The sequence below is a fragment of the Micropterus salmoides genome, unplaced genomic scaffold (assembly GCF_014851395.1).
Source record: "Micropterus salmoides isolate LMB-PRFRI ecotype aquatic unplaced genomic scaffold, ASM1485139v1 Ms_hic_scaffold_1, whole genome shotgun sequence".
NCBI lineage: Eukaryota > Metazoa > Chordata > Actinopteri > Centrarchiformes > Centrarchidae > Micropterus > Micropterus salmoides.
Window position 1 is genome coordinate 41,162,954 of NW_024040040.1, and position 17,484 is coordinate 41,180,437.

Here is a 17,484-nt window from a genome sequence, read left to right on the forward strand (position 1 = left end):
CTGCACGTTTCAGTTTTGGTATTCTTTATTAAAATACTGCTGTACACACAAATATTGCAAAATTTGAGACAATGAACACAAGAGGGGCATAAAACATACTAAGATGGTGATTGTAAGTGTGTTGATGTGGAGGAGGAGATGTTGATCACTAATATTAACTGGAGAGTGAGTGTGAGAGAGTGTGTGTGTGTATGTGTGTGTGTGAGAGAGTGTGTGTGAGAGTGTGTGTGTGAGAGTGTGTGTGTGAGTGTGTGTGTGTCTCTCTCTCATGATGTGGAACATGGTGATACGAGCACTGACATTGTGTTGGCCAAGTTGGGGGGGGGGGGGATGTGTGTGGCTGATGAGGGTTTTCTAAAGCACCACATTCACCAAATATGCTTTTGTCTGTTCATTTCACTAAAACATAGGAAGTAGTACATGATCTAACACAGCCAGCTCCCTGCAGGTTTTGTTGCTCCCAAGCACAGACCGCCCAACTTCCACAACAACTGTGAAAGGTTTACATTAAACCGACTGCAGCCAAGACGCCGTTCTCGTTTATGCCTTTTGCCTTGATTTGACTCTACACTGACAGCGTGGTTCATACATGTTAACTTGTCTGATGTTTGTACACATTCGCCAAAACCTACTGAGAACAAGGCAGAGGAATGAAGGACAGCAGTTTGATAGAGCTTGGATTGATCTCTTTAACTGGGTGAAGAAGGTTTGCACCAAATTCATTAAGTCAATTTGAGAACCAAGAGATTAAATAAACGTGATATAAACTGTGCTTAAGGGCAACAAGGAATCCCTCACAGCCTGATCTCCACAATAACGTTACCTTCCTAAAACCTCGAACTGAAGACGTCCCCACCCACTCCATCGTAGCTCATCTGACTGGACAGAAGGCGGCCAATGACAGCCAAACACATTCAATCATTGGGCCCCTCCAGCTTTTTGTCATCCTGAGAGAAATCCAAGCCATCCAAGTGAGTGCAACAGCCACTGTTTTATCTCCAGCGCGTTTGTATATCATGATCTTTAAAAGTCAAATAAAACAAAAGAAAACCTGTTAGTGCCCAGTTCCTATTCTCTCCTCTGCCCTCCATCCCTTCCCCTAAACCCCTGCTGGAATTGGTCCACAGAATAATAAAGAGTTCAACTGAGGCAAAACATTAACTGGCCTCCCATTTCCCATCATGCATTCCTGCACAGTATCTGGCACAGAGACCCCAAGAGAAAAACCAGCTAGAAAAATCACAAAAAGCATCACTTTTTCTCAAATGGCGAGGGGCCAAGACCCCCTGAGGGGGAAGTGAGGTTTGGGATAAAAGTACAAAGAAGAGGGGAGCGCAAGAGAGACAGAGAAAGGGGACTTTAGGGGCAAGAGGACAGGGGGATGGGGGGGGACAAAAAAGGACATTCCACAAAGAGGCAGCTGTGGCTCCACCTCAACAGAAGCCCCACCCACGGGCCACACCCAAGTGCTGGACAGCCAAACCAAAATGACCCTTTTCTTGAGCAGTTTGTTAAGATAGCGTCCATTAACCAAAAGGTGGTTGCTGCATTTGTAACAAACACTTTGTAAACGGCATCAGGAGAAGACACCCCTTCCTCAGTGCCAACAAAAACCACATTTTAACTCCTAAACCCAGATCCCAGTCCATGCTAGCCCGCCCGCCCACCCACACATGAGTCTGATATTCCACAATCTCCTGAACTAAAATGTCAGAAATCAATCGATTTTTTTCCAGTTTTAAGAACCCTTCCCACCCACCCAAGTGGTTTGTCCTTTCTTTGGGGGAACCAACAACCAAGGCAAAGGTGGGCTGGCCCATTTCATGAAACAGGTGCCATCCCGCCAAATAAAAGCCTCGAGTGGTGTGTCCCATCTCCTAGTGTGTCAGAATGAAGGGGTATGGTCTCCAGCCGGATGAGAGTCAATAGAAAAGCTGGATTTTTTGTTGTTTGTTTTCATTCCTAGTCTGCTCTGGTGTTTATGTCCATGTGTGTGACTTCAGCTCTCTCTGTACACCCTGTAAGCCACTCACATGTATTCATAAAAATAACAAAAATTAACAAAAAAATTAAAATCTTAGTGCATCCTCCTTTGAAAAATAAACCCCAATTGTAGAAATAAACAGTAAAAGCAGGAAAAAAGTTCAAAACCTCATGGTTTGTTTCTCGTTTTGTTCCCCGAATCTAAAAAAATGTCATCATACTGGTTCATCACAGCTTCCATATTTGTCCTTATTCCTTTTGTTTTACGATTTTCAGCTGCGGGGTTTAGGAAAACTAAAAAAAATACACTTTAGAAAAAGCCTTCCTGGTGCCACAGGGTCAGTGTATGTGACTGAGGTTCACGAAGCCCTGCCCCGCCGCCTTCGCTGTGCTGATGTCATCTCCATGAGCCTGGTCCTCCCCTGTAGTGCAATAGTGTGCTCCAGGTCCAGGCAGTGCCACCCTGGGGCCAAGAGGACGCTACAGAGAACCGGAGGCTGCAGCCTGCAGCTCCTGGAAGGTACTGTCGAAGCAGCGCTTCAGGTCCGAGTAGGTCACAACCAGGACACTTTTCTCATCCCGAGACACCAGGCTGATCTTCTCAGGAACGCCCCCGTCCAGCTGTGTCAACACAGGAAGATTCCAACAAAACACAAAGATTTTGAGTGACTTTGAAACAAAACATTTTGGAATAAGGATTTTAAAGAAGAAAAATCAATAAGAAAATATTTTATTAAAATACATATAAAAAAATTTTACTGCCAAAAATTCTCGTTACTTCTCACAAGTGAGGATTTTCTGATGTTCTTTTTTTCTTATGTGAGCTCTTTACCTATTGGACATCATGTTGGGCTTTAGAAAACTGTTAATTACAGCCCGAATTTGTGGAGTACGATTTCATGCTGTACTACTGTATACCCAACATGACCTTTTAAATCTGAGCACATGTACATGTCTCATGTGAGTCATGTGGATATTAATAAAAGACTCGTCAAAGGGCTATGAAGTACAAAAAGTCACAGCTTTAACCACCTTCAAACTTAAATAGTGAAAAGAGGAACAACAAGTGTGAGAAAAGAAACAAAGAACTTGTAGGTTCATTTGCTTATTGTTTGGGGCTGCTTTAGGCTTTAAATGTTGGGGTGGATTTGGAATTTGAGATGGGGGTCGTTTGTGTATAGCACAGTTCAGTAGCATTCAGAGCTTTCTATTGGTTTAGGGTCGGTTGTGGCTCAGAAGGTCGAGCGGGTTGCCCGTTAATCGGAAGGTCGGCGGTTCACTCGCCGGCTCCTCCAGGCTGCATGTTGAAGTGTCCTTGGGCAAGATACAGACCCCCGAATGGCTGTTCCGCCAGTGTATGAATGTTAGTTTCTGTTTGAGGTGAATGCAGAGTAGTATGCATTCAGTAGTACACAGTAGTGTAAAAGCGCTTTGAGTGGTCGAAAAGACTAGAAAGGCGCTATACAAATACAGAGCATTTACATTTACATTGTTAGCTGAGCTAGCTAAGCTATGTGTTTATTAGCTCTACAAAAGCAAAGTACAAAATGGTCTAACAAACTAGTTTCAAAGAGCTGAGAGATTATCAGTTCTGCTGTCCATGACCAGCTGATGACCAAATACCACTTGTCACTGAAAAAAGACCAATACACAACGCATTCATGCTTTCTAGCCAGTGCAGATGTTCTGAAAATAGGCCACTTTGCCCAATTCATGCACATTAAATTGTTCCTTAAGAGAAGAAGAAAGACCACTGACTTTGTTGAGGCAGGAGACAATGTGGCTGAGGTCGATCCAGGGCGTCCCAGCTTCTGTCACCTGGTGAAACAGGTGATCCCGGAAAAGTTTCAACAGGTAGCGGTCGCCCGTCTCCGACCATGTCGGATCCTTCTGAAACCTGATTCAAACAACACAAGTTCACAAAGCGGTAGCAGAACCACAAATCACTCTCATTCACACACACACACACACACACACGAGGATCTTTATACGCGTGCCACTTACTCTGGCCGCTCGTTGATGGTGCCCAGTTTGGCCAACAGGCGGAAGAGACGACCGTTTTGCACCTCCTGCAAACAAACAATGATTTATATTCACAAAAGTCCCAAATGTTTTTTTATATATTACTTTTTTGACATTTTGGCCTTTATTTTACAGTCAGTAGTGAAGATTTGGGCAGGAAACAAGGAGATGGGTCAGACATGCAACACAGGTCTCTGGCCGGAATCAAACCGTGGGCATTGCGGTTATATTAACCAGTCGCATACCAGGGCTCTCCAGCAATTCGGAAAATTTTCAGAAAAATGGATAGCCAGCATTCCTAGAGCAGCTTTTTTTGAGCAGCTGCACAGAAGAGACACTGGTAGAATTTCGTGAGGTTGAATCACAGAAATGAATAGACTATAATTTTCTGAATGGGGTGAAAATGGCAAACTTGAAGTTGAACTTGGCACCAAGTGAGGGTAATATTCTGCCGCTGCAGGCTGTGGGAGGCAGCACAAATCAACTTCGATTAGAAAGTAAAACACAACCATGTACATTTAGCAATTAAATCTGCTTGAAATCTGCTTGCTGTGATTTAGATTTTCTACAACTTCAGTTATACAGAGAAAGCAGCCTTATGGAGCACACTGACACTGCAGGTTGAGAGATAAAAAAACAAACAAACAAATATATGAAGAAAGAAAATTAATGAATGAAGAAAGAATACAATATCTAATAGAGGCATATGTGACAATTCCTCCTTAATAACAGGACCTCACCTCCCTGCACACTGTCAGAAACCAAAACTTAACTTGACTTCCTGTCCATACAATGGACGCCAGACCCGGTTTTCTCACAGGTTCCAGAAGACACTTCCTCCTTACTGAAAGTCAACCAGAAGAAGCTGCACTTTCTTCTAATCACATCTATTCTTGTATGGAGTCTTGTCTGATTATTTATTAATAGAAATCCAAGACAACAGCCACCTCCAACATCACTAATGAATTCAAAAACCAACTCTAAACTAGAGATACGTCAGTTAATGAATACAAATATTTTGAGCTAGCTGCTGTAATATTGTAAAATAGTGGCACCTACAGATACGACAAAAACTTGATGATTTTGACTTTACATCAGATCACACAAGTTGTAGCTCACCTTTCACTTCTGCAGATATAATTTACTCCTGCCTCTCCTTTCTCTTGCTCCTCTCTGCCTGTCTCACCCTGTCAATCGTTTTCTGCACTGTTGGACAAAGTAAAAAGTATTGAAAACCAATGAACTGATCATGTTGGTGTCCTCCAACACTAGCTCCTCTAGACTAACATCTTGTGAGGGGGAAAAATTTTACCAATGGTGGATTCATAATGGCCATGTAAGATCACCTTAGTTTTGAATACAAGTGGTTCTTTTTGGAACCAACATCTAGAGGCTGTGACAACTGCATCTTCCACAGGGACGCATTTGTTGCGTGGTAAAACAGAGGGGGCTAAATAAGGCATTTTTACTCAACAGCAAATATCCTGCCTTGCAATGACTTGCACCTGAATTTATTAAAACTTTTACATTTCAGAGTAGGATCGCGCGATATATTCAAATAATTCATTTAATTGGATGTCTAATGCCTACATCTTAAGAAATTAGTTATTTAAAAAAAAAGGTGCAAAGAATTAACTTAGATGATGGCTACATTCGCTGTCATGTGACACTGTATGCGCACCTACCACAGTTAACACGTCACTGTCATGACTCCAGGTTTCTCCCGACTCCAGGTGGCTAGCTGGCACTGGCTATCTCGTAGTGAAATTAATGGCCGCATCCACAAGGGCAGACTGAAAATAGGCTCTGCTTGCTGATCTGCACTCTTGTTACAAGAAGTGAAGACATGGGAGTCCTCTAAACAGTGTGCAAATCAGAATCTGCTGATGAGGCTGCAAAACGGTCCTTCTGACCCCTCTCTCTCACTCTGTTAACTGTTGTAGTCAACTCAAAGCCTCAGGTTTCATTCTCAATACAAAACTGCCTTTATCTCACGAACACAAACAAACGATGCATACAACACTGAGTTGAGAGCAAATGTTCCCACATGTTCTAAAGTCCTGTTTATGAATGGGAATCGTTAATTTTTGAGACTTTAATTGAGACTGCTTATCTATCCGATTCTTTATCGATACTTTATTATTTAGTGATGGTTATTTGGTAAGACCAGACCCAACGGGTATGAGGTAGGCCTGCACGAGGAAAATATTCAATGTGCGATAACGTTAAATGATGACATATCACTTGCGATAAATATTAACTGTGCATATTAACTGCCTGGTTGTTTTTAATTTAATATTTTAAATACAGCTAAATGTTTCTAGAGCAGCAACATTAATGTTTACAACAGCAAAGTAACTCAATATCTTTATCTGACATCACAAGTAGTGAGTGACGTTTAGAAAGAATAACTTAAGTCTGTATCAGTCCCTGGAGCGGCTGGTTTGTCTCAGCCAGCAGCTGAGTTTTTAAGACTACAGACCAGTCTGTGCTCCAGACAGACAGATTTCTATTTAACTTGTTTTTAATATTTGGCTAATGCCAAGCTAGCGTTAGCTGTGCTTGTATAAAACATACAGGATGAGATACTGAGGACAGAGATGATTAAATTAACCACTTCTACATGTTTATCAATACACCTGTCTGTAAGGATAAAGTATTGTCTCTTTTTACTTGCAAAGGTTTTATTGCACGTACTTACAGTAAAGAGCGTAGCTGTCATCAACTAACGTTACAGTAGTTTGGAGCTAACTTAACCCTCACCGTATTCCACCGCGACGGCACAGCCTCTCGCTCTGCTGCCTCTGCGTGTGTGCATGCGTGTTTTTCTTATTCACTGCGTAGCAAAATAAAACCGAATTGATGCTCGAGACATAACGTTACACGATAGCAGTATCGATAAGCTCGAACCTTATTGATTTTCGGGTTTTGAGACATTTTGGAACCGGGTCTAGATCCCCATCCCTAGTCATGTTCAAGTCATTATATAAAGTTTGGTTGTGATTGGCAAAAAGAGGAGTGGTTTGTAAGCGTGAACTCCTGTTTTTAACCTATATTGCAGTCAAAACTACCAAAAAAAAAAAATCAAAACTTTCAATGTAGTTCCTAAAGAGTTGAATTTATTTTAGCACATCTACTGTGTGACAAACATTTGCCTCACTGCTACCTACTGTCAATTCAGAAGTTCTTCACTATTTTTCTAAATATGCAAAACCAATTAGCTGTAATTTGACTTGACACTGACTCATGCCCCCCCAAACCTCTCCCCCTTTTACTATACATGCTGTAAATGTTTGCACAATGCAAATCTGATGCACATGTCAGTAACAATTGCTCTTTTATAACCTGTACATTTATTTATTTTTATAGGTTTATGATTATGTCTACGCACCTAGTCACCAGGGCACATTCCTTGTATGTGTAAAAACGACTTAATACTAAAGCCGTTTCTGATTACACACTCACCACCAGCACATATCAGCAGATCACAAGCAGATTTGACTAGAAAAACGACTGTACCTTTCCAGCCCATTTTTATTACTAAAGAGTGGAATTTCCTTGCTCTTAGCTTTGGCTGTTCTCTGAACTTATGTTGCTGACATCTTATGTGGCCTGCTGGAAATCTAATTAAAGGAAGGCAAAAACAGAAATCATTTGCAGTAAGAGATGAAATCACCAACATAAATACTTGTATTTGGTGGATTCTGGATGTAAAGGGGAAGTTGGGGAGATGACTGAGAAGAAAGATGAGGTTTGGTTGAGGGTCGATCGTTTCACACATTCACACTAACATGGGGAAACTAAATTCAAGACTGTAAAACCTACAATATGACATCCTGTGTGCACACAACTTCTCTCTTTGCACACCAAACCAATGCCCCTTTTCCGGCCCCAACCCAAGATATCAGCCTGAAAAGAACATGACTGAATCATGTTTACTCATGCCTGCTTCCTACTCCTTCGCCTGACTTTCTCCAGCAGCAGTACGTTTTATAAAGTCGCCGAAAAGACACAGAACGCTTGTTCTGGATTATTCCACCAGCGATTCAGTTTTCAGTAGCAGGTGCGCTGCTTGTGGAGGAGGCTTGTTAATGACGTAGCCTATCAAAACAAAACCAACGTGGTAGCTAACGAATGAGATGTGCACTGGTGTGTTCACTGTTGCTTTACCTGGTCTGTGTTTTTTTTTTTTTTAAATACCCCCCCCCCCCCCGTTGTCTGTGTCTCAGACAACAACTTGATCTGCGTTTTTCTGCAAAATGCTAAAATGGGCCGCCAAATATACCTGGCAGCTTACCAAGGGAAAGTCCATATGTGGGAGACACTGGGGACACAGTTTCTCCCTTTATGTGTTTTGTTTCAAACGTGTAGTGCCCTTCATATACCTTGGCCAGGTCCTCCTCAATGACATCATTCCTCATCTGCGATGCGTCCAGTTGTGTGTAGAATCGAGCTCCAATCATCGGCATAATATCATTGACGCTGCGCAGGCGAGACTGTTCAGTCAGCAGATACCTGAACACACACAAAAACAGAGTCAGAGTTTTCAAAATCAGAGTTTGCCTTCAGGTGAGTTGGAAAGGCACAATTCCCATATGCACTGTCACTATCCCACTCTTCACTAGTAAATGTGACATTTATTTAAACCCCTATCCGAACATGTATAACTGCAGAGAAAATCGGATGTAAACTCAGTCAACACACACTGAAGATGTACAGTGAATTGATCAAGCCACCACTGGGAGGTCGTATAAGCACACTCTGCTCAAAAGTTTAAGAATAAAAGCATAAGTCTTGTCAAGACACAACAGTCAATTCAGAACTGCTCTACACTTGACTTACTCCAATTACAGCAAGTTAATTTGCCTTTGACGTCGCACTTCTAGATAACCTGAATAACTGAGAATCTTCAGACGCATCCTCAGCTCCTACAAAACAGATCATCATCATACTGGTTATCTATATTGACTTTGGCCTGGAAGAAATGCAGACAGACTGTAGGTGCAGACAGAAAATCACAACGGCTGACGAATCTACCATCAGCAACCGCATAACTGGTGTGGGTGGATGACATCTTTCTGAGTTCTGAGAAAAGAATTAATCAGATATACAGTTAAAAATAAAAACACTGGCTAGTATAATTTGTATCCCAGGGCACAGTGTTTTTAAAATCATGTTATGATTCTTTGATTTACATTCCTAACTTTTTATGCTGATGATTTATGGTAATATTCGTTGTAACACTGGGGATTTGTTTATGTTACGGTAATGTATTATAAAAACTTGTTATGAAACTCTTCGTTCCCCACAGACGGAATGACATCTGAGAGGCAAAGTTACAGCTTTAGGAAAGCATGCAACCATGGTCTGCGTTTTGTGGATGGAGAAAATTGAAGGAAGTTACTTGTTACCAACAGGTGAGGAGATCAACTGACTTAACAGCATGTTGATATGAGGATGTTAACAGAACGTTTCTGCTACAGATACATGGTAATGGTCTTAAACCTAAGCTGACCCGAAACAGGTATTCCATGTAAGCTTTTCAGTCAAACTGCTTTCTGTGTCATGTCCAATTTTAATCAGGACTAGTCTCGATTCTATGCTGATTATTATAGGGGGTATCTGAAATGAACCCCTTTCTTACAGAATGAGGTTCTTGAGGTCTGAAGAGTAGTTGATGGACACCAGCTCCATGGCCTTCTGCAGGTTCTCCCTTTGAATGCCAGCCAGGGAGTTACATGCCAATGCTAGCACCACCTTGCCCAGCGACACTAGGTCCGCTTGCTACACAACAAAAACACAAACAAACCAAAGACAGACATGCCTGTTTTACAAAGAGCTTTAACCACAGGCTGAAGCTCACTCCATTAGATCCTCTGTATGTTCATGCATAACAGACCACAGACTACATCATGGAAAGTACCTGGTACTGTGGCATTAGGGCAAGATGATTGGTCTGACTGTTGTCAAACGTTAAGACATCAAACACTCCAACACAGTTCACCCGTAACCTGCAGAGATAAGACACCATCACTGTGAACAGTTTGTGTTCATGTCTGTATTGAGTGTGCACAACCACATGCTTGTGTAAAAAGGAAGCCAGAACTGAAAATAATCTTCCGCTTTTAATGCATTTACAGTTAACAGTCATATCTACATTTTCAGCCCTGAAACTGAAAATTCATGCTCATCCGTACACCACCATTTATGGTTAAGTGCGACAGGCTCTAATCAACAACACTCATCAGCCCAAGCTGAATGGTGAAATGCGTGCGGAGGTATTTATACCTGGTTTTCCAGTAATAAGAATCTTGCTGGGGTCCATGACGCGGCAGGCCAGACCGGCAGTGTGGATGGTGCGTAGGGCCGAGCTGAGCTGGACAATGTAGGCCCAGATCAGAGACTCAGGGAGCAAACCTGCGTGCTGCCGCGGTGGGGGAGGTTCATGTTGTCCTGCACACAAAGACATGCCTTATCACACAAACAGAGGGTTAGAGACCTTACCTATGAACTTAACCTCAAAATGTCAACTTCTGTGGCAATCTCACCTTCAGGGAAAACATTATCTCACAGTTGTGATGCGAGTAATATGCGTCATCTACCCTAATCTGTGAATCTGCTTATTATTTTCTTGATTAATCGAATTATTGTATCATCTCTATGATGTCTGACAGTAATGGTGAAAAATACCCATCATCATTTCCTAAAACTCACGGAGAAGTTGCCTAATTGCTCATTTGTCTGACTAACAGAACGAACCCCAAAATTAAATCAGTTTACATTTTGATAAAACTGAAATCCTTACAATTGAGAAGCTGGATCTCAGGGATGCATTACTGCTTAAAAATGACCATTCCTTAAAAAAAAAGAAGAAATGTACAATTCTTTTTTTGTCGATTGAGTAGAGGTTTTCAACTCTTGTATGAAAAAACAGATAATTCAGCTCACGTTCCCGGAAATCAAGTCCAACTATCTGTTCAATAATTTTTCTACGTGTAAACATAAGGTTGGGTTGTGTCACCCAGGCGAGTGTTAGGGTGTGTACGACACAACACAAGCCACAATTTCACAACAAGAACGCTTGTTCGTTTCCCTGAAGGCCACTCCAGAAAGAAATGCATCTGCATCATGTGATCTGGTGTTTCTGATGGTTTTTTTGTGTTACATGTTCTCCTGTGCAATCTTGTACAATTCATAAATTACAGTTTGTTTTCAGTGTTTGCTACAGACTAAAGTCCAATGGTTTTGCTTCCTGTCTGCATTCCTGTAGGTAGGGCATAAAGCACCTGCCCTAGGATCAGTTTCAGCCACAGTTTCCTCCAAGACCCCGTGTCTCTCTTGCACAGACAGAGGCATGCTAACTGTCAAAAAGGACACAGACTCCAAACACATGAATCATCTTTGAAGCCTCAAGACATCCATGAGAGTTTCACACCTTTAAACTTTTTGGATAAGGTATATTCATTTCAAGTCATTCGAGTGGTTTAATATACACCTACACGCAATCTAAGCCATCAAATGTCGGATGTGAGCAAAACCGCATGCAATGCAAACATGAAAACACACATCCAAATAGACCTAGGTCAATGACCTCATTAGCAAACAAGTAAACAAATTCAAAATGTGTGAAGCAGATGGGCGCAGAGGGGGTCTGAGGTGATGCTGGGTCTATTTTAGAAACACTGAAAGGGAGGAAGAGTAACATACCCCACTTCCTCTTGGTAAAGTACGAGTCTGCTGCTGGGTCATTGAAGTGTCTGCTGAACATGGTTTCTGCACCCGCATGGAAGTCATATGAGAACACCAACGCTAAAAGGGCAAACAAAGGGAAAAGGTAAGTTTTAGGGTTCCGATAATTCAACAATCAGCAACAGTTGAACAGCTATACAGATTTTCATTTCTCCAATAATTGTGACTTTATCCTGCATTGTATTCCACCATCATAACAATCAAAGTACAACTCCGTAGCTTCTATTTGGTCACAAACACCCACCTTAAATAGAGCTTGAATGCAACACTACAACAACAAGTATACCACTCCACCTTATATTTTATGGAGCAGGTCAACATTAGGTCTGGGTAGTGTAAAAAATACAAATTAACCATGCCCAGAAGATAGATAGAGATATATACATACATACATACACACACACACACACACACACACACTCACAGTGGTCTCCAAAGGCCTTTGTGGTGAAGACCTCCCTCAGTGTTACAGAGTTTGAGTGCTGAATCTTCTTCCACATGTCCACCAGCATCATGCACTTTGTGTTAACAAGGCGGAAACCTGGACACATTTAAAAAATAAAAAAGATAAACAAACATTAGCAATTACAAATAAGATCCTGTGCCACCTTTAAATATGATATGACCCTATAACAAATAAATTTCAATAGGGATGCACCGAATGTTTGGCCACTGAAATTAATCGGCCAAAAAAACAAAAAAAAGCGCTTTCTGTGTTCCGCCTAATAAGTTAAATGACTGAATAACATTTACCGAACAATTATGTTGACATGTCGGCAGTGTGGAAGCATTTTAAAGTGTCTGAGAAAGATGCAAAAGTCACCATTTGCAGACACTGTTTGTTGAATTGTCTCCTAGCACGTCCACACCATCTGTGGCTGACTTCTTAAAGGCAAAGAACGGTCTGACCCGCATTGAGTGTTTCTGTCACTCATTTATAAGAAGGCGATTAAGCTAGCCGCACTGAAACGGATCAGAGCGAGCTGACAGGCAGGTTAGGCTTTTCTCTCTTTACAAAGACAAGTGTTGCAGTATGAGAGTCCTAACTGAAGAGAGGCCATGAGGTATTCAGGTTACTCGATACAAGAACAACATTATTTATCAAATTGGGTCGGACTTGATGAATTTAGGAGGATACACCTGTGACAACGTAAGGTTTTCCTGTGGGAAACACTGAGTAAAAAGCACATTTTGACTATTTAATGTATTCAATGGTAAAAAAAAATAAATAAATAAAAGGCAAAATAAATGGAAAAAATATGAATGTACTTGTTCAGTATTCTGCTAATTTTTTTTAATTAAATTTGGTTATGGCTTCGGTCAAGAATTTTCATTTCGGTGCATCCCTACATTTCATGTTTATTCTAATAAAAGTGAGGAGTCGTAACACATTCTGCGTACTGCACTGTTCATGCTGTAATGAAGTGTATGTTTTCTGCACAACAGCAATGCATTATTTTCCTTTAAAAAAGGGGAAAATCAAACGTTGCATAAAGGCTCATCATATTTTTTGTTAAAACAAATGAATGATTATCCCAAGGGGGGCGACAACAGTTGCTAATTAAACTATTATTCCAAGTCTGCAAATATAAGTTTTTGTTGCTTCAGTTATATTTTCTTAAAATCTGCATTAATTTGGTTGGAAAAGGGCAATTTAAGAAAGCTTTGGATACGGTAAGTTATTATCTCACCCAGCTGCTTTTTCCTTACCGTAAAAGTCAATACATGATCATATCATTTGCCTCAGTGGCTATTCTTAGTTGTGTGACAAATGTGCTATGCTTCTTTGAAAGACCATTTCTTACCATGTATCCTCCTCAGGCAGTAAGGCAGATCATCCTTGCTGTTGACCGCTTTGTAGCAGGAGGTGATGTAGCTGAAGTTGCTGGTCTTCTGCATGCGGTTTGGTGGGGGAAGAGGCTCCAGGGGAAACAGGCTATGGTAGCTGTCCACCTCAGACGGTACATCTGCCAAAGACAGAAGCAGTTTCAGAAGGAAAATGATAACATGCTAGTGCACAAACACATGCAAACAGATCCAACAACATTAAGTTACCTCGAAGGCCATAGACCATATGATCAATCAGTTTTGACCAATGCTAATTCAGCACTTAATTATGAACCATAATGTAATTTGAGAGCTCACAAATTGTACCTCATTGAGTGTGAGGAAAAAAAGAAGAAAAAAAAAAAAAAAAAAAACATGTGGGTAACTGGAAGCAAAACCCAGAGACCACAAACAAATTTCAAAACCCTTTGACACCAACATGAGGAAATAAACTCTACAACAGACTTGCACGTTTGTTTAAGCAACATAGGTTTGTCTACTTGTGAACCAACAACAGTGCACCAAAATGGTCTTTTGTTGAATACAGAACACATTCTTTCATTGATTATAAAGTGTTTTTATTGCATGCCTGCCTCATTTTGCTGCGCACACAGAAATTATTGAATTAATAACAACCCTTTGTGGCGACAACAGAGTAGCCCCTTTACCTGGGTTCTCTGAATGGTCAATCTGGGCCATGGTTATCAGATGTCTGTTTATCAACTCCTGGAGGACAAATAAAAGGGCATCAGACAAAACCTCCAGAGAAGAACACAGTGAAGATATTAAGTGAAAACGAAGGGAAAGTGGAAAATACCTGTCGGAGTTCATCAGCCATGAAGAAGGATGGGGCATTGGCTTTCGGCTGCATGTAGGCCACGTGAGGCGCAGTAGGTGGATAGATATGGTAGGTAGGAAACACCTGTGATGAAACCAGAAAAACACAGCTTCCTATTTATTGAGAAATGAAAACCTGTGTGATCATAAATGTATTATTCCTCTCCCCACGTGCTTGCCCCCCAAAAGAACCTCAGATCAGATAGAGTTTAAATGCAGTTTGGTGTTTGGTTAGGACTTCTAGTCTAGTCAAAGTCTTCTAGTGTATTCCCAGCTTTAGCAAGTGTTTCTTGACTAAAATACAGAGTAGGGCAGCACATACCATCCCAGCCATTGGTGCCGGGGTGTTGTCTGTGTAGAAGTAGGTGGTCCCGCCTACAGTCTCTTTCTGTATTATGTGAGCGCCCTGGTCCGATGCGGTGGTGGGTACCATGTAGTTGGCAGGGTTTGGGGTGTGACTGCGCCGACGAGGTGCAGGTGAGGTGTGTGGTGTAATTTTTGGAGAGTGGAGAGGAGATGATCCCGCAGACAGAGACATGCCTAAAATTAGAGACAAAAGGAAACTAAATTACTTCATGAAAAGGGGATATGAAACGTTTGAAAGGAGCACAGCGCCCAAAAATGTCTACTTTTGTTTCAACAGTAGCACATGTGATGGTATAGACAGGAGGGACTTCGCTGACCTGCTGGACTACACAATTTGTGAGCTAAAGATGAAGAAAACAAAACTGAGTCATGTAGAAATTAGAGCAAAGCAGATGTAGCAGGGTGAGTTTTCAGTTGGTAATGCTGCAGAAACGCTCACCTGGAGCCAGCGCAGCGGCTGTGGAGCTGCTGATACCAGGATGTGGGAAGAGAGGTGAGGGGAAGGCCTGGACAGTGGACTGAGCCATGGTGGCCATACGTGGAGCTCCCTTGGGGATAAACTCACTTGCTGCCGGGTTAGGAGCCTGGTGGCACAAAACATGCAAGAGTTACATGAAATCAATTACTCCTTTTAGAGTCAATAAAGACTCATACAAAAGTCCAGACCTGAACTTTAAAAGCAATTTAAAATTATTTTACTCTCTATGACGGGACGCTTATATGCTCACCTTTCTCCTTTGGGAAATGCTAAGAGCACCAAAATCACTGAACAGTGAGGATGTCGGGGAGTTCACTGGATCTGTGGAAGACCAAAGAGTGTAAGGAGCTGAGCAGTGGTGCTTTCAAAATTCAATGGATGAGTGCTTAACACTGCTCCACAGAGCTCAGTAGGAGTCGTACCATGAGCGCTGTGGGTGAAGTTCTTGGCACCATCGTTGAGGAGACTGGGAGAGCTGCTGCTGGTAGTCATCCGCTGAAGAGGGCAGCACCAAGATCAGATGTGTTACAGAAAGCAATCTAATATATGTTTATCAGTAAATAAATAACCAAATATTGTATTCTGATGTGAGAATTTAAATAAAACAATTTAACCATACGCAAAACATTTCAATAACTAATATAGTGCCTCAGTTTAAAGGGGGATCTACAACAGTAGTGTGACCACACATACATTTTCAAAGCAGCCTTTGTTACGCTGTATGTTTACACTAACTACATATCTACAGCTTCTCCTATGTACCTGCATCATTGAGTATTTAGACTCTGCGGGGCTTCCAAACCCATTGACCCCAATAAAGCTGCTGCTGAAGTAAGAGTTGGTAAGATTGGCATCACTCAGGGTTGCGCCCTCCATCCCTGGGACTGTGGATGACAGAAAAAAGTTTAGCAAATACTAACTGCAGCAACATTGATAGGAACATAGTTATTTTCAGGACTTTAACAGAGACCAGAAGGTAAAGTATGCCATTTAATATCGGTACTACTGACTGTTTGGTTAACCAATCACAGAGCTAATTAGAAAGCATGTAAACAGTTCCACACCTGCAGTGAGCCACTACTAATGACAGCCACAGGGCGATATCCACTCAGTCTCATTTTGTAAACTTTTTTAGCAACAATTACTGTCTTCAGTGGCTCCAAGTTAATGTGGGCGCAGTTGGTGTTTGAGTTGCATGTGAATAGTTGTTACTTGATGTTTGTTTACGTTGGGAAAACACTAACATAATGCAAAAACAATGCCCCGTGAACAGCTAGCCTAGCTACGCTACTGTTAGCAAACATTAAATTGACATTAACAGCAACACTGCAGTTAGTATAAACAACATTTAACTGGGGAACAACCAAGGCCATCAGTACTACAACTGATCTCATTGCTCTGAAGGCAAGGCCAGCCACATTAAAGTTAGTTAAAGCGGTCAAGTTAACGCTAGCTTAGCTAACGCTAGCTGGCTATTAGCTACACCAGCTAGTGGGTCGCGGATTTCTGCCCACTCACAGCTGTCACAAACCAGCAGACATGCCCCATGTAAGCTGCAAAAGCATGGATAATGTTACATGTTGTTGTAAAGCATAACTAACACCACCTGAAGACAAAAGCTATTCCAAAGACAGCCGAAGAGCCCAGTCTGTGCTAGCAGCCTGCAGGAAGGTTGATAGTGTTTGGCAGGGAAATGAAACCCACGTTGTTTTGGGGTGAAGAGGCCTCAGTGAATCCTCGGGCTAAATTTTAACAAAGCCCAATAAGGCCCAAAAGTAAAGTCACAGTCAGCCCCCCCCGTGTGAGGCCTTGTCTTTCTGCATTTTTTACTCACTGGTTAACAGCTGCCCGTCGATAGACGTGCCTGCAGGCCCCAATGTTTCACTCTTCTTTGACACACCGGTCCCCCCGCCTCCCGGGCAGGCCGCCGCGGAGCCACCGTGGGAATACCCCGCTGGCGTCCCGCCACCCCCGGCCATGGACAACGGGACGGGGCTGCCGCCGCCGCCGTGCAGCGGCAGGCTTGCCATGGACGGATCCTCGTGCAAGAACTGACACTCGTCTCCATAAAAGCAGGTCTTGTCCTTCGCGTAATATCGGCAAAACTTCACCTTGACATTGGGTATCCCGGCACCCCCAAGCGGAGCAGCTGAAGCTGGGAGTCCACTGTTCATGGCACCGCTGCTGCCGCCGCCGCTGCTGCCGGAAGACACTCAAACATA

The 17,484-nt window shown here is 42.2% G+C and overlaps 1 protein-coding gene across 1 annotated transcript; it reads right to left on the reverse strand.

Annotated features, from left to right (window-relative positions):
* Positions 1-7: 7 nt before the first annotated feature.
* Positions 8-17,475, reverse strand: pan3 (poly(A) specific ribonuclease subunit PAN3). The gene is made up of 18 exons (XM_038727997.1): positions 17,097-17,475; positions 16,025-16,146; positions 15,685-15,757; positions 15,513-15,583; positions 15,224-15,368; positions 14,741-14,958; positions 14,399-14,503; positions 14,250-14,307; positions 13,560-13,721; positions 12,179-12,295; positions 11,713-11,814; positions 10,294-10,458; positions 9,929-10,038; positions 9,650-9,789; positions 8,391-8,520; positions 3,988-4,052; positions 3,742-3,880; positions 8-2,604 (listed from the first exon to the last, which is right to left on the reverse strand). The coding sequence occupies exons 1-18, from the start codon at positions 17,434-17,436 to the stop codon at positions 2,464-2,466; spliced, it is 2,403 nt and encodes an 800-aa protein (XP_038583925.1). The 5' UTR covers positions 17,437-17,475; the 3' UTR covers positions 8-2,463.
* Between the last annotated feature and the right edge of the window lie 9 nt (positions 17,476-17,484).

What these genes read in the sequence shown, in the direction of transcription:
- pan3 (XM_038727997.1), bottom strand. Translation starts at nt 17,436, where the DNA reads ATGAACAGTGGACTCCCAGCTTCAGCTGCTCCGCTTGGGGGTGCCGGG. An exon ending in CGACGGGCAGCTGTTAACCA is followed by an intron (nt 16,147 to 17,096) that starts GTGAGTAAAAAA and finishes TGTCATCCACAG; the next exon opens with TCCCAGGGATGGAGGGCGCA. An exon ending in AAAGGCCTTTGGAGACCACT is followed by an intron (nt 11,815 to 12,178) that starts GTGAGTGTGTGT and finishes TTGCCCTTTTAG; the next exon opens with CGTTGGTGTTCTCATATGAC.